Here is a 26492-nt window from a genome sequence, read left to right as displayed (position 1 = left end):
TGTTTCCTCATATAAAATTTTGATGAAAAATTTTGAAATTCTCATCACCAATTTAATATTAGTTTTTAGTAACTCTCATATAAGACGATGTACAAATAAGCCTACCATCAGGGAGGTATTAGCAGTGACCTTCCAATGCTCAAATTAGAGAGATAGATAAGAATTATGTTGATATAATAACCATAAGAGAGAAATAAGGAAAGAGAAATACTTTACCTTTTTACAAGACCTTATTTGTAGAAAAAAAAAATCTAATAAGAGATATTCTATGAATAGGAGCATACCCTTTTCATGTAACGTATATTTTTAGGTTTAAAATAATTAATTAGTTGAAATTTGATTTTCTAATAGATTTTTTTTCTACTATGTTTTGATCACTTGCCTATTGAAATTTAACAAATTCATTCTTTTTAGCAGGTTGTATTCATCTTTTTGTGTGTATACATATATCTGGGAAATAGCATGCGATGGCTCCAAGCAAGATAAGGAGAGCCATTGGGGCAGTCAAGGATCAGACGAGCATAGGGCTAGCAAAAGTTGGGAGTAGCACTTCGTTATCAGAATTGGATGTAGCAATTGTAAAGGCAACTAGCCATGAAGAGTACCCAGCAGAGGAGAGACACATTCGTGAAATCTTAAGCTTAACATCGTATTCTCGAGCATATATAAGTGCATGTATAAACACCCTCTCAAGAAGGCTAAATAAGACTAAGAATTGGACAGTGGCATTAAAGACACTTATTCTCATCCAAAGATTACTGGCAGAGGGGGATCCAACATATGAGCAAGAGATTTTCTTCGCCACAAGACGAGGGACTCGAATTCTTAACATGTCTGATTTTTGTGATACTTCACATTCTAATTCATGGGATTACTCAGCATTTGTGCGTACTTATGCACTATATCTTGATGAAAGGCTTGAGTTTAGGATGCATATGCGTCGTCGGAAGCGAAGTGCTTTAGAAACTGATGATGAAGGACAAGAGACTTCAACAACTTATGGGAGATCCATACCAACTCGAGATATGAAAATTGATCATATCTTTTCCAGGGCACAACATTTGCAACACCTTCTTGATCGCTTTTTGGCATGCCGCCCAACAGGTTTGTTTGTTTTTTTTTTATAGTGTCTTAATTCCTAATTGACTTGTAGTACTGTATATACTAGGATACAAAAGGTAATCATTGCATGAACATCTTATATCTGTGAGCTTTAAGAAGGTATGCATGCAATCTTAGCCTTCTTTTAGAGATGTTTCTATGACTTGAGTTTTTTCTTGGATGTTTTCTTGAGTTTCTCTTAATTAGCATGACAATGCTTAGGTTGGGATCTTTCTCTTAGTTTTTATGGGTTTTGTTTATGTTGTCATGCTAAGTAATTATTTTTAATAAAATTTCTCCTTATAAAAAAATTAATTTATTCTAATCCTAGTGAAATTGGAAAAAAGGACACTTATTAAGGAATAGAGGAAATAATCACAATGCCATTTAATTTACATTTATATAAATATATGGAGACTTCAACTTGAGATGTTTTTTGAGATACATCTAGGACAAAATTGAAACTCATTATTGTCTAATTATATATGTCTGGTAATGACTATACAAGCAAATGCTTCTGTGGGGGTAATGTCTACCTTGCCCATGTAGTGACCAAGAATATTATATATGTGTATATGATTTAGTTTCTATTTGCGTTATGTTAGCTTTTTATCTCAATTTACATTGAATAGGTGGAGCAAAACATAGTAGAGTTATGATGGTCGCTATCTATCCAATAGTCAAAGAAAGCTTCCAAATATATTATAAGATAATGGAGATCTTGGGTATCTTAACTGATCGTTTCATGGAGCTAGAGATTTCTGACTCTATCAAAGTTTATGATATTTTCTGTCATGTCTCAAAGCAGTTTGATGACCTTGATAACTTCTATGGATGGTGTAAGAATGTTGGTATTTCACACTCGTCAGGTTACCCTGAAGTTGAGAAAATTACACAGAAAAAACTAAACCTCATGGATGATTTTATAAGAAACAAGTCAGCATTGGCCCAAACCACAAAAGCCATAACTTATGAAGCAAAACTTGACAATGAAGAAGAATCTGAAGGTCCAGATGACAAAGAAGTTGATATGAATGCAACAAAGGCACTACCACCACCTGATGATTTTGTTGAGGATTCAACACAAGAAGTGATAGAAGAACTAATTAAGGAAGAGATAAAAGAAGAAAAAATAGAAAAAGAAGCTGATTTGTTGAACTTGGGTGATGATGCACAATCACTAGAATCACATGCAAATCAATTGGCTTTAGCTTTGTTTGATGTTGATGGTGGTGTTGCAACAAACACTTCAACACTGGAATTATTTAGTGATGTCACAGCAGATTGGGAGTCAGCTCTAATTCAATCTGCTAGTGCTTTATCCAATAAAAGGAAGAATCTTGCAGGGGGTTTTGATATGATGTTGCTTGATGGTATGTATCAACAAGGGGTAACAAATGCAGCAATGTCAAATACAGCTAGTGGAAGTGCAAGCAGTGTTGCTCTTGGATCAGCTGGAAGGCCTGGAACATTAGCACTTCCAGCTCCACCAATGGCAAACAATAGTAACGTAAATTTGCCTATTGTAGACCCATTTGCAGCTTCATCTACAGTTGCCCCACCACCATATGTGCAAATATCAGACATGGAGAAGAAGCAAAAGCTATTAATGGATGAGCAGTTAATGTGGGAACAATATGCCAAAGATGGGATGCGAGGACAACTTGAATTAGCACAACCGAATTCTTACAATATGGGGGGATATACAAATGGACACTAGTTGTCCAATTATAAAAATGCTTTAGTTGCTTTTTCAAGATGACTTTGTAATCTACTTTCCAAATTTTAGTAAATGTAAAAAAAAGAGCATGTAGTTTTTTCAATCACAAATGATAATACTAAATATGGATACTAGTATGTAAAGTCTCGTGTATAATGACAATAATATTCGAATTACTTGAATTTCATTTTCAATTTAATCATTAGTCTTTTTACACTCTTTTAGATTTGTTTTTTCTCCTTTTGTTTTTGATGTTTCAAAATCTTCCATAACCTTTGACTTTGTACAGCATTTGCATGCATATGAAGAAATGAGAGCTCGATGATGAGAATAATATCTTTAAAATTAATTTTTAGAATGACGGAAAGATATATTAACTAAAGAAAAAAATATTTAAAAATAAAATAAAAAATAAATTCAAATAAAAATGATTAAATTAGGCCATAAATTAAATTAAATTAATAAAAATAAAAATCAGAAAATAAAAATTAAAAATTAAAAAATAATAAAAGTAAAAGTAGGGAGAAACTTGCTTCCTCTTTTGCACTCTGCCTATTCAAGTATAACCTTTTTCGCTCAAAAAATCCTAATTAGCATTATTTTCTCTCAATCATTCTTTGGCGGCCAACTCTCTCTCCTTTAGTCTCTAAATTCTCTCAATTTGCTTCAAGAAAATTTACGAGTCCTCTTTCTCAATTGAAGCCGTCGTCTCTCCTTGAAATTCTTTTTCTTTTATTATTTTCTTTTATTTCTCTCAAGTTAATCTACTGAAATAAATCATAACTATTCATAAAATAATTTCTTTTCATATTCTTTAATTGATTTGAGTGTGATATAGGACTGATTAGATTCTGTCAGAAGTTTTAACAAATAACATTTAGCTAAGACGAAATAATAGAAACAAGAGATTAGAAACCAAAAAGTCTTATTAAAATTTTTGAAAGATTGAAAAGTGAGTCTTAAATAGCTAAGGAAATGCTATTTATAATAGAAAAAACCCAAATATGCAAAAATATAAAAATATTCAAAAAATAATTAAAATGCAAAATTGACCCCTTAAATGGTGGAATTTTCGCCTCAAACTTTGTGACCAGCCTTCGACCCTCGTCACACTTTTGAAAGTCGTGCGTCTCAAAATTTCCTTTTCGCAAGCTATCATGAGTCTCTATCGGATGTCGGTAGTAAAAGTTAGGCTCGGTCCAAGTTTTCCGTAAAGTCCAAGGCTGATTGCTCCATATCATTCCCTTCCACTTGTAAAGAACTCGACCTCGAGTTGTCATAAGCAGGGTAGTACTGAAATAGACCCGCCACGTTAAACGTCTTGGAAATTTTCATATCATTTGGGAGGTCAAGAACATAGGTATTGTTATTAATATTCTGAATGATCCGGAATGGACCAATCTTCTTAGAGTCAAGCTTTTTCTGTCCTCCACCATGTTCCTTGTGTAAATACACCATAACTTGGTCACCGGTATTGAAGGACTTGCACCGCCTATGTTTATCAGCTGTACCTTTATACTTGTCATTGGCTTCTGTAAGGCATTTTTGTACCTATTTGAAAACATCCACATGCTGCTTTGCCAAGTTGCTTGCTGCAATACTATTATGAGAACCTATAGGAAGAGCAATAAGATCAACTATATGCGCTGGAATTTTTCTGTACACAAATGCAAAGGATGACATCTTTCTGGAGCTGTGAACAGTACTATTGTAAGCAATTTCTGCTTAGGCAAGAGCAAGATCCTAAGCAGTTTTCTTATTATTGCAGATGCAGCGTAGAAAATTGCCAAGAGTGTGATTCACCACTTCAATTTGTCCATCAGTTTGGGGAAGGGCAACACTGCTGTATTGAAGTTCAGTTTCAAAGATGTTTCCATAATGTCACCCAAAAGTGAGCTAGAAACTTCACATCTCTGTCATAAGTAATGGTCTTAGGAATGCCATGTAAGCGAACAACCTCCTGGAAAAACAGTTTTGCAATATGAGAAGTATCATTAGTTTTCTTACAAGGAATGAAATGCGCCATTTTGGAGAACCTGTCAACAACAAAAATGGAATCAGATCCACGTTGAGTACGTGAAAGACCAAGAACAAAATCCATAGACAAGTCCTCCCAAGGATATGTTGGAATAGGCAGTGCAGTGTATAAGCCCGTATTCTGCGAATGACCTGTAACGACCCAAAAATCGGACCGCTACCGACGCTAGGAATTCCGATACCGGATCTGACACGAATTTCCGTAACATGGAAACATGAAAATCCCGATGGTGAAAGTCTTTTAGAATTACCACAACATCGAGGAATATACCTGGGAGACACAGGAGTCCATGCTCCAGCAATATCCTCATCTCTTCTAAGGTGAGTGTTATGTGTTTTTGTATGTATGTTTATGTTTTATGCTATGTTATGCATGTGCTAGTTTAAGGAACATTCGGGGACGAATGTTCTTAAGGGGGGGAGAATGTAATACCCGGCTAGACTCCGGTATCGAAATTCCTAGCGCCGGTAGCGGTCCGGTTTTCGGGTCGTTATATGACCCATATGAGTTTGACAAACTGGGCACTTCTAGACCATCCGACCTGCATCCCTTTTCAATTGTGGCTAGTAAAAATGCTCCTCCAACCCAGTAATAGTCTTATCATGTCCCAAATGACCACTCAAACCTCCTCCACAGACCTCTCGAATCAGTAGCCATCATATATCAAGAACCTATCAGCAGACTGGTGAGCCTGGACTTTAGCCCATATATTAGCAAAGTCATCATCTGTAGCATACAAATCCTTCAAAAATTCAAAACCCATCGAGCATGCATCTTATTCACATATTTTTTTGGTTTTAAAGCAAATCAAAGATTGATGATCTGTGTGAATAATAAACTATCGCCCCATCAGATACTGCTCCCAAGTTTTAAAAGCCCGAAATATTGCATATAACTCCTACTCATAAGCAGACCACTTCTTCCTAGCTTCATTCAATTTCTCACTAAAGAAGGCAATAGGCCTTTTAGATTGTGACAACATTCTGCCAATCCCAATTCCACAAGCATCACATTTAACTTCAAACAGTTTATCAAAATCAGATAGAGCAAGAATAGGAGCAGAAGTAAGCTTATCTTTAATCTCTTCAAAGCTCTTATTGGCAGTATCAGTCCAAGCAAATTTATGCACTCTCTCTTTCTTCAAACAATATGTGATAGGGGCAATGATGCTACTGAAATTTCTGATAAATAGTCGATAGAATGTAGCAAGGCCATGAAAGCTGCGAACTTCAAAAAAAGTTTTGGGAATGGGCCAATTCCATATTGCTTCTACCTTATTCTCATTAACATATATCCCTTTTGCACTAACAACAAATCCCAAGAACAGAACACGCTCCGTCATATAGATGCATTTTTCTACATTAATAACCAGCTCGCCTTTTTGCAAGGCTGTCATGACTTGACAAATGTGCTATAAATGTTCCTCTTCACTACGACTAAAAATCAAGATCTCATCAAAATAAACAACTACAAATTTGTGTAAGAAAGAACGCAAAACCTGGTTCATAAGTCACATGAACGTGCTAGGTGCATTTGTCAAATCAAAGGGCATAACCAGCCACTCGTACAAGCCTTCCTTAGTCTTGAAGGCTGTCTTCCATTCATCTCCCTTCTTAATCCAAACTTGGTGATAGCCGCTTTTAAGGTCGATCTTAGAGAAGACTTTAGACCCAGATAGCTAATCCAACATGTCATCCAGCCGTGGAATAGGAAATCGATACTGAACTGTAATTTTTTTGATAGCCCTGCTATCCACACACATTCTCCAAGTTCTATCTTTCTTTGGAACTAATAAGGCAAGTACTTCGCAGGGGCTAATGCTCTCTCGAATATGCCTTTTCTTCAATAATTATTCAATTTGTTCTTGGAGGATTTCACTCTCCTTTGGACTCATTTTGTAATGAGGCAGATTCAGTAATTTTGATCTAGGAATGAGATAAATCTTATGTGGGATATCCCGCAAAGGTGGAAGCCTGGAGGATTCCTCCACTATCCTGGAAAACTCCTTCAACAGTTCTTTGACGAGTGGTGGTAAAGATGATGCATCCTCCGCTGTGCCTATTGCTCTCACCAGTAAAGCCAATATGCCTCTATATTTCCCAACTGCGCCTGATAGGCTTTGCACTCCCGTGGAAACAGTAACAGCAACAACATTCTTCCCTTCCACTTTAGCATGTTTCACAGAACCGGAAGGCAAAATAATAATCTTCTTTCGATTCCATATGAATATGTATGAATTCTCCTTCCCCTTATGCAAAGCATCAATATCAAACTGCTAAGGGTGACCTAACAAAATTTCAAAGCAATCTATATCCACAACATCACAATTAACAGGTTCAATGTAAAATTTACCGATCGAGATAGGCACGCTGCAGATTTTGTTGACTTGAATTGTCGGACCTTCCTTAATCCATCCGACTTTGTATGGAGAAGGGTGCGGCTATGTAGATAACTGCAATTTCTCCACCAATTGCTTAGCTATCAGATTTTCACAACTGTAGCTATCTATAATTAGCCTGCAAATTGATTCTCCTACTCGACACTTTGCCTGGAAAATCTTCCTCCTTTGCATCTCATCCTCCTGCTTCGTCGAACATAAGATTTTTTCACCACATAGGTAACCTCTCCATCTCCAGAACCAGCAATAGATCTGTCATCGTCCTCCACTTCCTCCTTAGATTCAGCCACATGCTCAACTGTATTAACTTGTTGGCGATCATTATTAACTCCTCTACGTTATGGACAATTATTTGATCGATTTAGACTCCGTTAGGAGTTTTAACCAATAATATTTGGCTAAGATGAAATAATAGAAACGAGAGACTAGAAGCTGAAAAGTCTTATTGTGATTCTTGAAAGATTGAAAAAGTGAGTCTCAAATAGTCAAGGAAAGGCTATTTATAATAAAAAAAGCCCTAATATGCAAAATTATAAAAATATTCAAAAATAATTAAAATACAAAATTGACTTCTTAAATGGTAAAATTTTTGCCTCGAACTTTGTGACCAAACCTTTGGCCCTCGTCACACTTTTGAAAGTTGTAACGACCCCAAAATGGACCGTCACCGGCGCTAGGATTCAGATCGGCTTAAGGCCGCCAGAACCCGTAGCAAGCCTGTTATACTCTCTGAGTACCTGTAAAATCTCATACATGGTTATATATTTTCTGTGCAAATAAAAACTTTTCTCTGGACCAAGACTTAACCTGTGCATGTCATTTGCACCTTACCTCCAGATGAGCTAGGTTGATGTCTTTGGGCAACATGAGCTACTGGTTCTAGTTGTGGTGGTTTATGTTATGTTTTTAGTATGCACAGGTTGAGCTTGGTTTATGGAAAGGAAAATTTTACAGTTTTTTTTTATGTATGTTCTTGATCATGTATGGGATTAAACAGGTTTACAGGTTGTATGTCAGGCTTGCTACGGGTCTCGGCGGCCTTAAGCCGACCTGGATCCTAGCGCCGGTAGCGGTCCAATTTTCGGGTCATTACAAAAGTCGTGTATCTCGAATGTTCTTAAGGGGGGAGAATATAATACCCGGCTAGACTCCGGTATCGAAATTCCTACCGTCCGGTGGAATCTCGATTGCCGAAAATCTCTAGAAGGGTAAAATCATGTTTTCATAAAATGTTTTAATGTATTTTAAGGTTTTAAGTAAGAAAGAAATTGAGTTTTGAATGAAAAAGACCATGGAGGCATTTCCAGGTTCGACCGCCGAACGTGGGATAGTTTAGGGGGGCACGTTAGGCTTCCGAATGTGGCTCATGTTCGGCCGCCGAACATGCATACGTTTTGGGGTCGCCTTCGGCTTTCGAAGGTGGCCTGGCTAGCCACCTATAAAAGGACCCATGGCTGAAAATGGGCGAGCTTTCTCCCCTATTTTCGGCCAACGGTGAGTCCATGCCCTCCCATGGTTAGTTTTGGTGATTTTCCTCAAATCTTTCAAGTGTTAACAAACGTTTACTTGATTTTTGAAGATTTGTGAGCTTAGAACAAGTTTTTGGAGCTTGGAGACCCAAGGAGCTAGATCTCTTCCATCTCCGAGTTGGATAGCCTCTCCTCTCGATCTTCAAGAGGTAAGAGTAGATCCTCACCTCTTTTCATGTTTTGATTAAGTTTTATGAAAGTTTATGAGGTAGAAATGTATGTTTAAGTTAGTTGTTTGTTGTTAGGGTAAATGTTGAGTTTATGAGTAATGTATGTTGTTTGAGTTGCTTTTTATGTTTGTGTTAGGGTTTAGGATAGTTTGAGACCCCTAAATGCTTATTTGCTTGTGTGTGCATGTTGTAGAATAGCTAAATGCATGTTTGAATGGTTTGGGAGGCAAAATGTACATAGGATGGCTAAGTTCTGCCACTTTGGAAGAATTTAGGTTCGGCAGCCGAAGGGACTTTCGGCCGCCGAACCTGCCTGTGGAGGCAAACTTTTGGCTGCCGAACCCTGCCCCCGAAAGTGGACTTTCGGCTCTGGAAAGGAGTTTCGGCCGCCGAAGGTGCCGCCAAACATGCACTAGTTTCGAATCTGGAAGGAACCTTCGGCCGCCGAAAGTGCCGCCGAAGGTGCATGACTTTCGGCTCTGGAAGGACTTTCGGCCGCTGAACCTGCCGCCGAAAGTGCCCTGTTCAGGCTTTCTTTGCATGATTTTCTATGATTGTTTTAAGGTGTTTTAGGGGGTTTTTGGGGAGTATTTTAGAGTCATGTTCATGTATGTTTGGTCCCTCATTTGAGTCCACCTGTGTAGGTTCGGACCCGAGGAACCGAGGACCCCAGCAGTGAGATAGCTGCTTCAGTGTCTTGTCAGAGATAGCCTGAGGTGAGTAGAATGGACCTTTATTTCCAAAGCAAATAAATAAAATTGAGCATGTTCATGCATCACGAATGCCATATGATATATTAGGTTGTTTGCATTAGAATTCACGAATATGTTACATTGCATAATATGATGATGATGTGGATGAATGTTGGATGATCCTTTAGCCCTCACGATGATTAGATATGATATGATGTGATATGGAAGTCCAGGTGTGGCCTGCACTACGCCCCTGGCACAATGTAAGAGAAAGTCCGGGTGTGGCCTGTAATACCCGGCTAAATTCCGGCATCGGAATTCCTACCTTCCGGCGGAAGCTCCATTGGAACTTGGGATTTCTGAAGATGCCAGAGTCTTCTAGAGGGGTAAAATGTGTTTCAAAAATGTTTTCATATGATTTTATAGTTTTAATGCAAAAGAAATTGAGTTTTGAAAAGAAAAGACCAAGGAGGCATTTGCCAGGTTCGGCGGCCGAAAGTCAAGTTCGGCCGCCGAACATGGGATAGTTTCAGGAGGCACGTTAGGCTTCCGAAGGTGGCTTTCTTTCGGCTGCCGAACACTAGGTTCAGCCGCCGAACGTGGTGAAGTTTTGGCAGCAACTTTGGCCGCCGAAGGAGGCTTAGCCGGCCACCTATAAAAGGCCCCGTGTCCGGGAAATGGACGAGTTTTCTCTCTCTTTTCGGGCATAGGTGAGTTCATGCTCTCCTTTGGTTGTTTTTATACTTTTTCTTTAAATCCCCCAAGTTTTCATGAGTTTTATCTTTGCTTTGAAGAGTTTTAAGCTTTGATCAAGGTTTTGAGAGCTTGGAGACTTGTGGAGCTTGGACTCTCCATACCTTCAAGCTTAGGTCGCACCAACCCTCGATCTTTGAGAGGTAAGTGTAGATCTTTATCTTTTACGATGTTTTGAGTAAGTTTTATGAAGGGTTAAGGGTCAGGAATGTATGAGTTCTATCTATGTGCATGTTAGGGGTTTTGATACCCTTTATGATAAAGGTATGTTAATGCATGTTTATGTGATGTTTGTTGGGGGTTTAGGCTAGTTTGAGACCCCTATATGCTTGTTGTATGAGTTGTTCATGTTTTGGAAGTGTTGGATGTGAGTGAGGGAGGTTTTGGAGGCGGATTGCATGAGGCGGTAACGGGTTCTACCTTGCTGGAGAACCCAGGTTCGGCCGCCGAAAGTGGTTTCGGCTTCCGAACCTACCTATGGAAGCAATCTTTGGCCGCCAAACCTTGCACCCGAAAATGGACTTTCGACTCTGGAAGGGACTTTCGACCGCCGAAGGTGCCACCGAAAGTGCTTGGCTTTCGTATCTGGAGGAGACTTTCGGCCGCCGAACCTGCCGCCGAAAGTGCCTGACTTTCGGATCTGTGGGAGCATTCGGCCGCCGAATGTGCCGCCGAAGGTGCCCTGTCCAGCCTTCCTTTGCCTGCTTTGCATGCATGTTTTGAGGTGTTTTAGAGGGATTTTTGGGGAGATGTTTAGTGTTATGTTAGAGTTGTTTGGTCCCTCATTTGAGTCCACCTGTGTAGGATCGTACCTGAGGAACCGAGGTGGTCAGCAGTGTTAGCTGCTTCAGAGTTAGTTCAGAGCTAGCCAGAGGTGAGTAGGACTGAACTTTATGCTTTAAAATAAATTAAATGTTTTAAGCATGTTCATGCATCATGATTGCCATGTTATGTAATAGGTTGTTTGCATTAGAATTCACGAATATGATGCATTGCATAAGACGATGAAAGTGATGTAGATGAATATTGAATGATCCTCTAGCCCTCTGTATGATATGATATAATATGATATGGCATGAGATGGAAAGACCAGGAGTGGCCGTAGCGCCCCTGGCAACATGTTATATGTAAGGAAAGACCAGGTGTGGCCTAATCGCCCCTGGCGTAGTTGGACATGTTATGATATGAGCTATGTAAGAAAAGACCAGGCGTGGCCTTATCGCCCCTGGCACAGTTGGACATGTTATGATATGTAGAGGGCTATTGGTGACAAGTTCATCCTTTATGTGATATGATTGTGATGTGATGCATTTCATGAAAGCATATGTTTAAATGATTTTTATTATTGTTCTGCTCACTGGGCTTTATAGCTCACCCCTCTCCCCTAACCCCAGGCTTGCAGAGTCAGAGATAGTTCAAGAGGTCAGCAGGTTGTGGCTATGGTTATGTTATGTAATAGAATAGTAGTGGACATGATGTAATGTAAAGTTATGTAATGATGTAAAAGAGTTGTATTGTAAAATCATGTATTGAGGTTTAGTATGGTGCTTAGCTCTAATGTTTATGGTTTGTCCCTGTTACATATGATCTTTATGTATGTTTAAAATGAGATATGATAATCCAAGCTTGACGTATGATATGTGGACCCAGCTGGAGCATTTGATGAGAGCTCCAGTAAGGGGTTTTATGTTTTCAGTTTTTATGCATGTTCAGGTCAAGCTTGGTAGATGTAAAAAGTTAAAGTTTTATGTTTATGTCTGATCATGTATGGGACTATACCAGTTGTTCAGAATGTATGTTAGGCTTGCTACGGGTCCCGGCGACCTTAAGTCGATCTGGATCCTAGTGTTGGTAGCGGTCCGGTTTCCGGGTCATTACAGATTGGTATCAGAGCCCTAGGTTCATATTGTCGGACCTAGAGTGTGTCGGGCTCATAGAGGGTATAGAAGGGCAAGCACAATAGGAAAATCATGTCCACTAGGATAGGATGTCGAGTCCTATCTTGATTGATGATGTGAAATGCCATGACTTTATGCATGTGCATTAATGATATGTTATGTATGTGATGTGGATTCATATGTTCTCACATGAATCATATGGTGTTATGTTTAAGTGTATGTGATGTTATGATTTTCAAAAAGCAGGATGAGAGAAACTCGTCGATCTGCTAGATTGACTGGAGCTCCACCAGAGAATGAGGGCATGGATGCCCATCCCGCTGTTCTGCAAAGGGCAAGGTCTTGTAGGACAAGCAGAGAAGGAACATCAAGGGACCCTAGGAGGTCTTTTGATGTAAGCAGGCGGAGATCAGTTTTGGGCAGAATGTCAGATGATGTGAGAGAATCAGAAGAGGAGGATCAGAGAAGAGATAGTAGTCTGGACACGAGTATGTCAGTAGAGGGTATGGAAGTGTCCCAAGGAGGCACTCAGGCCTCGGGTTTTGTTCACCCACCCCAGTACCAGCCCTATCCTCAGGGCCCAGGGTATCCAATGGGGAGTACATCGGATTACTCCAGTTAGCACCCATACCCCACCTTCATGCCCTATTCTCTCTTTTACCCACCGTATTCACAGTACCCCATGTTTCCACCCTCATCATTCTACCCAGGTCCAGCAAACCCTAACCCAAGGAATACTGCACCTCCTCCACCACCAGCAGAACCAATAGTCCTTGGTACCAAACACCCAGACCTAGCTCATCAGTTGGGGGTAAGGTAAAGATGACGGATTACCTAAAGTTGGATGCCCTAAAGTTTGAAACAAGTGATGACCCTTTTGAGTATCTCAAAACGGTAAAGATGATAACTGATGAGTTGGGAGCAAGTGACAGTAGAGCCATTCAGATGGCAGGGTTCACATTGAAATGTAAGAAGGCAAGGGAATGGTTCAAAAACGATGTGGACCCAAGGTTGGAAAGCTTATCCTGGGAGCAGTTTGCCAATGAGTTTGCAGGATGGGCTTTTCCAGACAATTCAAGGGAGCTTAAGATGATTGAGTTTGAACAGTTGAGGCAGACAGAAGAGATGAGTGTGGATGAGTTTACAGATAAGTTTTTGGAGCTGTTACCGTTTGCAGGACAAGTTTTTGATATAGACCAGAAGAAGGCTAGGAGGTATACTATGAGGCTCCATTCCAGGTATTTCTCCTTGATACAATCAGTAGAAAGGGAGAGTTTCCATGCTATAGTGGATATGGCTTGGAAGATGGAGGCTAGTGCCATCATTCAAGGGACAGTTAAGCAGTACGTGGCCCAGTCTTCAAGTGCCAAAATCCCGGGGACAAGTGATGTTAATCTCTCCCCTCTGAGCGAGGCTGTCACAAAGAGTAAAAAGGGAGGCAAAGGCCTCAGAAGATCAAAGAAGAGCAAGTTCTGGAATCGGATAAAGTCTGGTCTGGGAATAGGTGATGGTTCGAGCTCTGGTTTGGACGACTCCAGATGTACGAGGTGCGGTAGGCCACACAAGGGAGTCTGTCTGGTGGGGACAACAGCATATTTCAGGTGCGGACAGGAGGGGCACATGGCACGTGAGTGTCCCACCGCGACCTTGGTGACACAGTCCTAGCAGACAGCTTCAGGTAGAGTGGCTCAGCCAGGAGCTCCAGCCATGGCGCAGGCCAGAGGCGGAGGGAGAGGGATAGCTCCTTCTTCAGCAGGTTCCCCAAGTGAAGGTCCATCCGCTCCAGCACGGATCTTCACCATGACGCAGCAGAAGGCTAACACATCGGACATGGCGGTGACAACTAATTTTCACTCCCTTATGTTTTGATGTGTATGCTTTTATAAACCCTGATGTTTCTCTTTCCTTATTGCTTTGAGAGCCGTAGAGAGTATGGGTTTGATAGATTTTGGGATTAGAGTGTCCTCTTTGGGTCAATGGACCCAAGTGTGATCCATCAGTGGCAGAGTCAGTCTGCCAGTATAGTTCAGAGTTTGTTGAGAGTAGATGCCTTCCAGCCGACCTAGTGGTTCTAGATTGGACTGATTCTAATGTCATACTAGGGATGGATTGACTATCTGCTCATATTGCTGCCTTGGATAGCAGAGGCAAGGTAGTCACATTCAGAGATCAGGATGGATCAAAGGCAGTCTTCTGAGGGGACAGAGTAGAGATGCCTAGAGGTTTGATATCAGCCCTGTAGGCTCATGAGCTGTTCAGGAGAGGTTGTCAGGGGTTTCTTGCTCATGTTAGGGAGCATAGCAGTCAGGTCGAGGGGAACCAACTTCAGTGCCTGCAGTCAGAGAGTTCTTGGATGTTTTCCCAGACAAGCTACCAGGTTTACCACCTGTTAGGGAGATAGAGTTTGAAATTGAAGTAATGATGGGAACCAGACCCATCTTTACTACTCTCTACAGGATGGCACCTGCAGAGTTAAAGAAGAAGGAAGAGTAGTTGCAAGAGTTGGTAGACAAGGGTTTCATCCGATCGGGTACCTCACCTTGGGGTGCTCTAGAGTTGTTAATGAGAATAAAGGATGAATCCTTAAGGCTTTGTATTGACTACAGGTCGTTGGACAAAGTCACTAACAAGGGTAAGTATCTGTTACCTTGGATCGACGATCTATTTTAGACCAGCTAGTAGTAGCCGGTTGTCTTTCCAAGATAGATCTGAAATTCAGGTACTATTAGTTAAGAATGAGAGTAGAAGATGAGCCGAAGACAGCGTACAGGATAAGATGTGGGCACTATGGGTTCTTAGTAATGCCGTTCGGATTAATAAATGCCCCTACAACATTCGTGGACCTCATAAGCAGAGTTTTTAGTGAGATTTTGGATCACTTCGATATTGACAATACCGTGGTGAGTTCCAGAAACACAGAGGAGAGTGCCCATTATCAGAAGATAGTGTTGCAGACCTTGAAGGAACATGGCTTGTATGCCAAGTTCTTCAGGTGTGAGTTCTGGTTGAGGAGTATTTCATTCTTGGGGTATGTTGTATCAGAAAATGGAATTGAAGTGGACCCCAAGAAGGTGGAAGCGGTAGCTAACTGGCCTAGACCCACTACAGTGACAGAGATCAATAGCTTCTTGGGTTTGGCGGGTTACTACAGGAGGTTCGTTCAGGACTTCTCCAAGATTGCAGCTCCTATGACCAGATTGACCAAGAAGGACCCGAAGTTGTGTGGTCTGCTCAGTGTGAAAAGAGTTGTGAAGAACTGAAGAGAAGGTTGATGTCAGCACCGGTGGTAGCTCTGCCCACCAATAATAAGGATTTCACAGTGTCCTGTGATGCGTCCCTTGTGGGACTAGATTGTGTGTTAATGCAAGTGGCAGGGTAATTGCTTATGTTTCTAGGCAGCTGAAGAAGCATGAGTTGAATTATCCTACACATGATCTAGAGATGGCAGTTATAGCCTTTGCACTCGAGATGTGGAGGCAATACCCGTTTGGGGTAAGATGTGAGATCTTTATAGATCAAAGGAGCTTGCGGTACATCTTGAATCAAAAAGAGATGAATCGGAGGCAAAGGAAATGGGTTGAACTGCTTAGCGACTATGATTTCAAGATTCAGTACCTTCCAGGTGAGGCAAATGTGATGTTAGCTACCCTCAGCCGGAAGTCGCTTGGCAGTTTATCCTGTATTACAGTAGATACAAGGTCGGTGGTCAGGGAAACAATCAGAACTGCTGTGAGTCAGCAGAAGCATTAGGTAGATATTCGCAGGAGGTGTGTAGAGTTCCAGAAGGGAGAAAAGTTTTATCAAAGTGCGCAGCAGAAGTTCGTTAAGGTTCAAGGGAAGGTTGTGGTATTGCTGGAGGTGTCTCCTAAAGAGAGGGTGATCCATTATAGGAAGAAGGATAAATTAGCTCTAAGATACATTGAACCCTTTGAAATCCTCCAAAGGATTGGGAATGTATTCTACAAGCTAGATTTACCTACTTCAATGGAAGAGATCCGTTCGGTTTTCCATGTTCCCAAGATATGTGAGTTCGTGTCGGATCCGAGTGTGGTTCTTAAGGAACCAGAGGTAGAGATCGCAGGGGATTTCACCTATGTTGAGCAGTTAGTACGGATCATAGACACACAGGTTAGAGAGTAGAGGAACAAGGATATCCCGATGGTAAAAGTCCCTTGGAATCACCTCAGTATGAAAAGTGCGCCTGGGAGACCGGAAGTTCAAACTCTAGTGGTACCGTGTTTCCTTTTAGGCTAGCGTTTATGTGTTCTTATGTGTATGTTTATGTGTATTCATGTGCTAGTTGAGGAACATTCGGGGAAGAATGTAATACCCGGCTAGATTCCGGCATCGGAATCCCTACCTTCCGGCGGAAGCTCCTTTGGAACTTGGGATTTTTGAAGATGCCAGAGTCTTCTAGAGGGGTAAAATGTGTTTCAAAAATGTTTTCATATGACTTTATAGTTTTAATGCAAAAAAAATTGAGTTTTGAAAAGAAAAGACCAAGGAGGCATTTGCCATGTTCGGCCGCTGAAAGTCAAGTTCAGCTGCCGAACATGGGGCTGTTTCGGGAGTGCTTTAGGCTTCCGAAGGCTTTAAGTGAAGTAAACTAAGTTCGGCCGCCGAAAGTCAAGTTCGGCTGCCGAAAGTCAAGTTCGGCCGCCGAACATGGGATAGTTACAGGAGGCACGTTAGGCTTCCGAAGGTGGCTTTCTTTCGGCAGCCGAACCCCAGGTTCAGCCGCCGAACGTGGTGAAGTTTTGGCAGCAACTTTGGCCGCCGAAGGAGGTTTAGCCGGCCACCTATAAAAGGCCCCGTGTCCGAGAAATGGACGAGTTTCCTCTCTCTTTTCGGGCATAGGTGAGTTCATGCTCTCCTTTGGTTGTTTTTATACTTTTTCTTCAAATCCCCCAAGTTTTCATGAGTTTTATCTTTGCTTTGAAGAGTTTTAAGCTTTGATCAAGGTTTTGAGAGCTTGGAGACTTATGGAGCTTGGACTCTCCATACCTTCAAGCTTGGGTCGCACCAACCCTCGATCTTTGAGAGGTAAGTGTAGATCTTTATCTTTTATGATGTTTTGAGTAAGTTTTATGAAGGGTTAAGGGCTAGGAATGCATGAGTTGTATGGATGTGCATGTTAGGGGTTTTGATACCCTTTATGATAAAGGTATGTTAATGCATGTTTATGTGATGTTTGTTAGGGGTTTAGGCTAGTTTGAGACCCCTATATGCTTGTTGTATGAGTTGTGCATGTTTTGGAAGTGTTCGATGTGAGTGAGGGAGGTTTTGGAGGCAGATTGCATGAGGCGGTAACGGGTTCTGCCTTGCTGGGGAATCCAGGTTCGGCCGCCGAAAGGGGTTTTGGCTTCCGAACCTGCCTGTGGCAGCAATCTTTGGCCGCCAAACCTTGCTCCTGAAAATAGACTTTCGGCTCTGGAAAGGACTTTCGGCCGCCGAAGGTGCCGTTGAAAGTGCCTGGCTTTCGTCTCTGAAGGAGACTTTCGGCCGCCGAACCTGCCGCCGAAAGTGCCTGACTTTCGTATCCGTGGGAGCATTCGGCCGCCGAATGTGCTGCCGAAGGTGCCCTGTCCAGCCTTCCTTTGCCTGTTTTGCATGCATGTTTTAAGGTGTTTTAGAGGGGTTTTTGGGGAGATGTTTAGTGTTATGTTAAAGTTGTTTGGTCCCTCATTTGAGTCCACCTGTGTAGGATCGGACCTGAGGAACCGAGGTGGTCAGCGGTGTTAGCTGCTTCAGAGTTAGTTCAGAGCTAGCCAGAGGTGAGTAGGACTGAACTTTATGCTTTAAAATAAATTAAATGTTTTAAGCATGTTCATGCATCATGATTTCCATGTTATGTAATAGGTTGTTTGCATTAGAATTCACGAATATGATGCATTCCAGAAGACAATGAAAGTGATGTGGATGAATATTGAATGATCCTCTAGCCCTCTGTATGATATGATATAATATGATATGGCATGAGATGGAAAGACCAGGAGTGGCCGTAGCGCCCCTGGCAACATGTTATATGTAAGGAAAGACCAGGTGTGGCCTAATCGCCCCTGGCGTAGTTGGACATGTTATGATATGAGCTATGTAAGAAAAGACCAGGCGTGGCCTTATCGCCCCTGGCACAGTTGGACATGTTATGATATGTAGAGGGCTATTGGTGACAAGTTCATCCTTGATGTGATATGATTGTGATGTGATGCATTTCATGAAAGCATATGTTTAAATGATTTTTATTATTGTTCTGCTCACTGGGCTTTATAGCTCACCCCTCTCCCCTAACCCCAGGCTTGCAAAGTCAGAGATAGTTCAAGAGGTCAGCAGGTTGTGGCTATGGTTATGTTATGTAATAGAATAGTAGTGGACATGATGTAATGTAAAGTTATGTAATGATGTAAAAGAGTTGTATTGTAAAATCATGTATTGAGGTTTAGTATGGTGCTTAGCCCTAATGTTTATGGTTTGTCCCTGTTACATATGATCTTTATGTATGTTTAAAATGAGATATGATAATCCAAGCTTGACGTATGATATGTGGACCCAGCTGGAGCATTTGATGAGAGCTCCAGTAAGGGGTTTTATGTTTTCAGTTTTTATTCATGTTCAGGTCAAGCTTGGTAGATGTAAAAAGTTAAAGTTTTATGTTTATGTCTGATCATGTATGGGACTATACCAGTTGTTTAGAATGTATGTTAGGCTTACTACGGGTCCCGGCGACCTTAAGTCGATCTGGATCCTAGCGCCGGTAGCGGTCCGATTTCCGGGTCGTTACATGGCCTGCAGTACGCCCCCGGCACGAGTACATATGTATGATATGATATGTGTAAGAGAAAGACCAGGTGTGGCCTGCACTACGCCCCTGGCATGATTGGATTATTTAGAGGGCTATTGGTGACAAGTTCATCCTTGATGTGATTTGTTTGTGATGTGATGCATTTCATAAAAGCATGAATGTTAAATTTAATGTTTTACTATTCTGCTCACTGGGCTCTAGTAGCTCACCCCATTCCCTTAATCCTTCAGGTTTGCAGGTACGAGGTAGTCCGGGAAGTCAGCTAGAGTAGGAAGTTTTATGTATGTAATAGCTAGTAAGTGGACATGAGAAAGCATATGATGTAATGAATAGTATTGAACAGTCATGTAATGTAATGATGTTTATTGAGGTTTAGAGTTGTGTTTGACCCTAGCATGTATGGTTAATCCCTTTGCGTATACATGATCTATGTAATGTGTTAATGATGTTTATGTAAACCAAGCTTAATGTATGTTATGTTACCCCATTGGAGCATTTGATGAGGGCTCCAGTGTGGGGTTTAATGTTTATGATTATGAGTTGTGCATGCACAGGTTAAGCTTGGTGAATGAAAGAAAGAAAGTTTAAAGTTTTTTTTGTAAATGTTGATCATGTATGGGATTGAACAGGTATACAGGATATATGTTAGGCTTGCTACGGGTCCCGGTGGCCTTATGCCGATCTGGATCCTAGCGCCGGTAGCAGTCCGGTTTCCGGGTCGTTACAGATTAGTATCAGAGTCCTAGGTTCATATGGTCGGACCTATAGTGTGTTGGGCTTATAGAGGTTATAGAAGGCCAAGCACAATAGGAAAATCATGTCCACTAGGATAGGATGTAGAGTCCTGTCTTGAATAATGATGTGAAATGCCATGATTTTATGCATGTGCATTGATGATATGCTATGTATGTGATGTATGTGATGCGGGTTCATGTGTTTCCACATGAACCATTTGATGCTAATGTTTTATGTGATGTGTGCTATTTTCCAGTAAGCAAGATGAGAGGAACTCGTCGATCTGCACGATTGACTAGAGCCCCACCAGAAAGTGAGGGCATGGATGCCCGTCCTCCTGCATTGCCAAGGGCAATGTCCTGCAGGTCTAGCAGGGAGAGAACAACAAGGTACCCTAGAAGGTCTTTTGATGTGAGCAGAAGGGGAACAGTTCAAGTTGGAATGTCAGAAGATGTGAGGGATGATATGGATGTGGATCAGAGGAGGGATGGCAGTCTTGGTGTGAGCATGTCTGAAGAGGGCATGGGAGAGTCTCAAGGAGGCACTCAGGCCTCGGGGTTGTTCAGCCACCCCAGCACCCACCCTTTTCGCAGAACCCTGGGTATTCGATGGGAGGTACATCGGATTACCCCAGTTTTAACCCTTATCCTCCTCACATGCCATACCCACCTTTCTACCCACCATACCTACAGTACCCTATGTACCCACCCCCATCTTTCTATCCAGGTACAACAAACCCTAACCCAGGGGATGTTGCACCTCCTCCACCACCAGCAGAACCTATGGTCCCAGAAACCCAAATACCTAAACCTAGCTCATCTGGAGGGAGCAAGGTCAAGATGACCGACTACTTGAAGTTGGATGCTCCTAAGTATGAAACAGGTGATGACCCGTTTGAGTACCTCAGGACGGTCAAGATGATTACAGATGAGTTAGGGGCTGATGATAGTAGAGCCATTTAGATGGCTGGGTTCACACTGAAGTGTAAGAAGGCCCGAGAGTGGTTTAAAAATTATGTGAACCTAAGGGTGGATAGTCTATCATGGGAGGAGTTTGCTAATGAGTTTGCTGGATGGGCTTTCCCTGATAGCTCAAGGGAGCTGAAAATGATTGAGTTTGAGCAGTTGAGGCAGACGGAGGAAATGAGTGTAGATGAGTACACAGATAGGTTCTTGGAGTTGTTGCCGTTTGCAGGGCAAAATCTGGATTCTGACTAGAAGAAGGTAAGAAGGTATATCATGAGGCTTCATTCCAGGTATTCCTCCTTGATTCAGTCAGCAAAAAGGGAGAGCTTCCATGCCATAGTGGATATGGCCCGGAGGATGGAGGCTAGTGCAATAATCGAAGGAAAGGTTAAACAGTTAGTGGCTCAGTCTTCAGGTTCTAAGACCCCCGGCAGGGGAAGGTTAGACTCCTCTTCTCTGAATGCAGCAGCTTCAGGTGAAAAGAAAAAGTGGGACAGAGGCCTCAGGAAGTCCAAGAAGAACAAGTTCTGGAACAAGATCAAGTCAGGTCTGGGTTTAGGAGGTGGCTCGAGCTCAGGTGCAGATAATGCAGTATGTATGAAGTGTGGGAATCCGCACAAGGGAGTATGTCGGTTTGGGACGACAGCCTGCTTCAGATGTGGGCAGGAGGGACACATGGCACGGGAGTGTCCTAGAGCAGCTTATGTGGCACAATCCCAGCAGACAGCTTCTGGTAGTGTGGCTCAGCCAGTAGCTCCAGCCGCGACGCAGGCCAGTGGCAGAGGCAGAGGGAGAGGGGCAGCCTCTTCTTCAGCGGGTTTCAGGGGTGAAGGTCCATCAGCTCCAGCACGGATCTTCACCATGACACAGCAGGAGGCAAATGCATCAAACACCGTGGTGTCAGGTAATCTCATCATTGGGTGTTCAGATGTTTATGCCTTAATGGACCCTGGTGTATCTCATTCTTTTATTGCTCCGAGAGCCGTCGAGAGGTTGGGTTTGATGGTCTCTAGGTTAGAGTGTCCCCTATGGGTCAGTGGACCCAAGTGCGACCCATCAGTGGCTGAGTCAGTCTGCCAGTGTAGTCCAGTTTTTGTTGAGGGAAGATGCCTTTCAGCCGACCTTGTGGTTCTAGATTTGACGGATTTTGATGTCATTCTAGGGATGGATTGGCTATCTACCCATGGTGCTACCTTGGACTGCAGAGACAAGCTAGTCAGGTTCAGAGGTCAGGATGGGTCAGAGGTCGTCTTCAGAGGAGACCGGAGGGGTACACCTAGAGGTTTGATATCAGCCCTACAGGCTCGTAGGTTGCTCAGGAGGGGTTGTCAGGGTTTTCTAGCTCATGTGACAGAGCTGGATAGTCATGTTAGAGAGTCCGCCTTAGTGCCCGTGGTCAGAGAATTTTTAGATGTCTTCCCTGACGAGCTGCCAGGTTTACCACCTACTAGGGAGATAGAGTTCGAAATTGAATTGATGCCTAGAACCAGACCGATCTCTATCCCTCCCTACAGGATGGCACCAGCAAAATTGAAGGAGCTTAAGGAGCAGTTGCAAGAGCTGGTAGATAAGGGCTTCATCCGACCGAGTACCTCACCTTGGGGTGCTCCAGTTCTGTTTGTGAAAAAGAAGGATGTTTCCCTCAGACTTTGTATCGACTACAGGCAGTTGAGCAAGGTCACTACCAAGAATAAGTACCCGTTGCCAAGGATTGATGATCTATTTGACCAGCTAGCAGGAGCAGGTTGTTTCTCCAAAATAGATTTGAGATTCGGGTACCATCAGCTGAGAATAATAGAAGAAGGTGTGCCGAAGACGGCGTTCAGAACCAGATATAGGCACTATGAGTTCCTTGTGATGCCGTTCGGGTTAACTAATGCCCCTGCAACATTTATGGATCTCATGAATAGAGTTTTCAGTCAGTATCTGGATCACTTCGTTATTGTCTTCATAGATGATATCTTAGTGTATTCCAAGAATGCAGAGGAGCATGCCCATCATCTGAGGTTAGTCTTGCAGACCGTGAGGGAACACGGCTTGTATGCCAAATTCTCTAAGTGCGAGTTCTGGTTGAGGAGCATTTCATTCTTGGGGCATGTGGTGTCAGAAAATGGAATCAAAGTAGACCCCAAGAAGGTTGAAGTTGTAGCCAACTGGCCTAGACCCACTACAGTGATAGAAATCAAGAGCTTTTTGGGTTTAGCAGGTTACTACAGGAGGTTCGTTCAGGACTTCTCTAAGATTGCAGCTCGTATGACCAGACTGACTAAGAAGAATCAGAGGTTTATGTGGACTGACCAGTGTGAAGAGAGCTTCGAAGAGTTGAAGAAAAGGTTGACGTCGGCACCGGTGTTGGCTGTGCCTGCAGTAATGAAGACTTCACAGTGTTTTGTGATGCGTCCCATGTGGGACTAGGTTGTGTGCTGATGCAGAATGAAAGGGTGATTGCTTATGCTTCTAGGCAGTTGAAGAAGCACGAGTTGAATTACCCTACACATGACCTAGAGATGGCAGCAGTAATCTTTGCACTCAAGATGTGGAGGCATTACCTTTATGGGGTTAAATGTGAGATCTTCACAGATCATAAAAGCTTGCAGTACATCTTGAGTCAGAGAGAGTTGAATCTGAGGCAGAGGAGATGGGTAGAACTGCTTAGTGACTATGATTGCAAGATTCAGTACCATCCGGGTAAGGCGAATGTTGTGGCAGACGCCTTAAGCCGAAAATCACTTGGCAGTCTATCCCATTTCACAGCAGAGAGGAGACCGGTGGTGAGGGAGTTCTATAGGCTCATTAATGAAGGTCTACAGTTAGAGTTGTCTGGTACAGGTGCTTTGATAGCCCAGATGAGAGTGACACCTGTGTTTCTGGAGCAGGTGGCTCAGAAACAGCATGAGGACCCAGAGTTAGTGAAGATTGCCAGGACTGTTCAGTCAGGCAAGAGTGAAGAGTATAGATTTGACAGCAAGGGGATCCTCTGCTATGGGAATAGATTGTGTGTACCAGATGACGTGGGTCTGAAGGGAGACATTATGAGGGAAGCTCATAATGCTAGATACAGTGTTCACCCTGGAGCCACCAAGATGTATCAAGATCTGAAGAGAGTTTATTGGTGGCCAGCCATGAAAAGAGAAGTGGCACAGTTTGTGTCAGCCTGCGAAGTATGTCAAAGGGTGAAGCTGGAACATCAGAAGCCGGCTGGAATGCTTAACCCACTACCGATTCCAGAGTGGAAATGGGAGAATATAGCTATGGATTTCGTAGTGGGGTTACCGGCAACGTCCAACAGATTGGACTCCATATGGGTGATTGTGGACAGACTGACCAAATCTGCTCACTTCATCCCTGTCAGGAGTGGCTATTCTGTGGACAAATTGGCGCAGGTGTTTGTTGATGAAGTGGTCAGGTTGTATGGGGCTCCTGTTTCAATAGTGTCTGATAGAGGACCCCAGTTCACCTCTAGGTTTTGGCGGAGTCTGCAGAGTGCTATGGGTACCAGGCTAGATTTTAGCACTGCTTTCCATCCTCAGACGGACAGAAATCAGAGAGGACCATCCAGACAATAGAGGATATGCTCAAAATGTGTGTGCTAGATTTTGGCGATTTTTGGAGGCAGCATCTACCTTTGGTGGAGTTTGCCTACAATAACAGCTATCATGCTAGCATAGGGATGGCTCCATATGAAGCTTTGTATGGAAGGAAGTGCAGGTCACCTGTCTGCTGGGAGGAAGTTGGAGAAAGGGCCTTGGCAGGGCTTGAGCTAGTAGAGATCACCAGCAGGGTAGTGCCCATAATCAGAGAAAGGATCAGAACTGTTATAAGCAGGCAAAAGAGTTATGCAGATATCCGCAGAAGGTAAGTAGAGTTTCAGGAGGGGGATTTGGTATTGCTCAAAGTGTCTCCGATGAAAGGGGTGATTCGGTTCGGGAAGAAAGGTAAGCTAGCTCCACGGTACATCGAACCCTTTGAGATCTTGCAGAAGATTGGGAATCTATCATACAAGTTGGACTTACCTGCTTCAATGGAGAGAATCCATCCGGTTTTCCATGTTCCCATGTTGAAGAAATTTGTGTCAGATCCGGGCAAAGTTCTTAGTGAGCCTGATGTGGAGATCCTAGAAGATCTCACCTATGTTGAGCAGCCAGTACGGATCCTAGACACCCTGATCAGAAAGTTGAGAAACAAGGAAATCCCGATGGTGAAAGTCCTTTGGAATCACCACAATATCGAAGAATGTACATAGGAGACACGGGAGTCCATGCTCCAGCAATATCCTCATCTCTTCTAAGGTTAGTGTTATGTGTTTTGTATGTATGTTTATGTTTAATGCTATGCATGTGCTAGTTGAGGAACATTCAGGGACGAATGTTCTTAAGGGGGGAGTGTAATACCCGGCTAGACTCCGGTATCGGAATTCCTACCGTCCGGTGGAATCTCGGATGTCGGAGACCTCTAGAAGGGTAGAATCATGTTTTATAAAAATGTTTTAACGTGTTTTATGATTTTTAAGTATTAAATAAAATGAGTTTTTGCATGAAAAGTCTTTGGAGGAAAACCTAGGTTCGACCGCCGAAAGTCAAGTTCGGCCGCCGAACATGCATGCGTTTTGGAGGCACGTTAGGCCCCCGAAAGCATGAGTTGGGGAAGTTCAGGTTCGGCCGCCGAAAGTCAAGTTCGGCCACCGAACATTGCATGGATGCGGAGGCACATTCGGCCCCCGAACGTGGCCTGGCCAGCCACCTATAAAAAGGGGCACTTAGCCGAAATGGGCGAGTTTTCTCCCATTTTCGGCCACAGCAAGCTTCCGACCTTCCCTTTGCAAATCTAGTGTTCTTCCTCCAAATCTCTTCCATTTTTCTTGAGTTTTAAACTCACATTGAAAGTTTTGAGCATTTAAACCAAGTTTGGAGCTTTGGGAACTCAGGAGCTCATTTTCGTGGATCTCCAAGTTTAGGTCGTCTCCCTCTCGATCTTCAAGAGGTAAGAGCCGATCTTAAGCTCCTTATGTGTTTTAAATAAGTTTTATGCAAGATCTATGGGTAGAAATGCATGTTAGGTTATATGTTGAGTTATGGGTTAATATTGATGTTTTGAACAATGTGTGTTGATTTTGTGTGTTTGAAGTGTTGTAGTTGGGGTGTATGACTGTTTGAGACCCCTAGGAACTTGTATGCATGATTTGGTTGAGATATATGCTTGATTTGAAGTTTTGGGAGGCAAGGGGTTCATGTGAACCAAGTTTCTGCCCTTCTGGCAGAAACCAGGTTCGGCCGCCGAAGGGAGTTTCGGCCGCCGAACCCCCTTTGTGGAGGCAGCATTCGGCTGCCGAAGTTGCCCCCGAAAAGAGACTTTCGTCTCTGTCTGGGACTTTCGGCCGCCGAAGGTGCCGCCGAAAGTGCCTGACTTTCGGATCTGTCCAGGACTTTCGGCCGCCGAAAGTGCCCTGTTCAGCCATTTCATGCATATCTCTATGTGATATTTTCAGGATGTTTTAGGAGGTTTTTGGGGAGTAGTTTAGAGTTATGTTCTAGCATGTTTGGTCCCTCATTTGAGTCCACCTATGTAGGTTCGGACCCGAGGAACCGAGGACCCCAGCAGTGAGTTCAGCTGCTTCGGTGTTGTCAGAGTCAGCCAGAGGTGAGTGGAACTAAACTCAATCTTTTAAATTAAATGTTTTATCATGTTTCATGCATC

General features: G+C 42.7%; 1 protein-coding gene across 1 annotated transcript; it reads left to right on the top strand.

Moving 5' to 3' along the window:
• Window positions 1–435: 435 nt before the first annotated feature.
• On the top strand, window positions 436–2890 carry LOC110612844 (putative clathrin assembly protein At1g03050). Its single transcript, XM_021753664.2, has 2 exons — window positions 436–1104; window positions 1734–2890. The coding sequence occupies exons 1-2, from the start codon at window positions 468–470 to the stop codon at window positions 2819–2821; spliced, it is 1725 nt and encodes a 574-aa protein (XP_021609356.1). The 5' UTR covers window positions 436–467; the 3' UTR covers window positions 2822–2890.
• Window positions 2891–26492: the final 23602 nt, after the last annotated feature.

The sequence above is a fragment of the Manihot esculenta genome, chromosome 4, assembly GCF_001659605.2.
Source record: "Manihot esculenta cultivar AM560-2 chromosome 4, M.esculenta_v8, whole genome shotgun sequence".
Classification (NCBI taxonomy): domain Eukaryota; kingdom Viridiplantae; phylum Streptophyta; class Magnoliopsida; order Malpighiales; family Euphorbiaceae; genus Manihot; species Manihot esculenta.
This window is presented reverse-complemented; position numbering and strand designations above follow the sequence as displayed.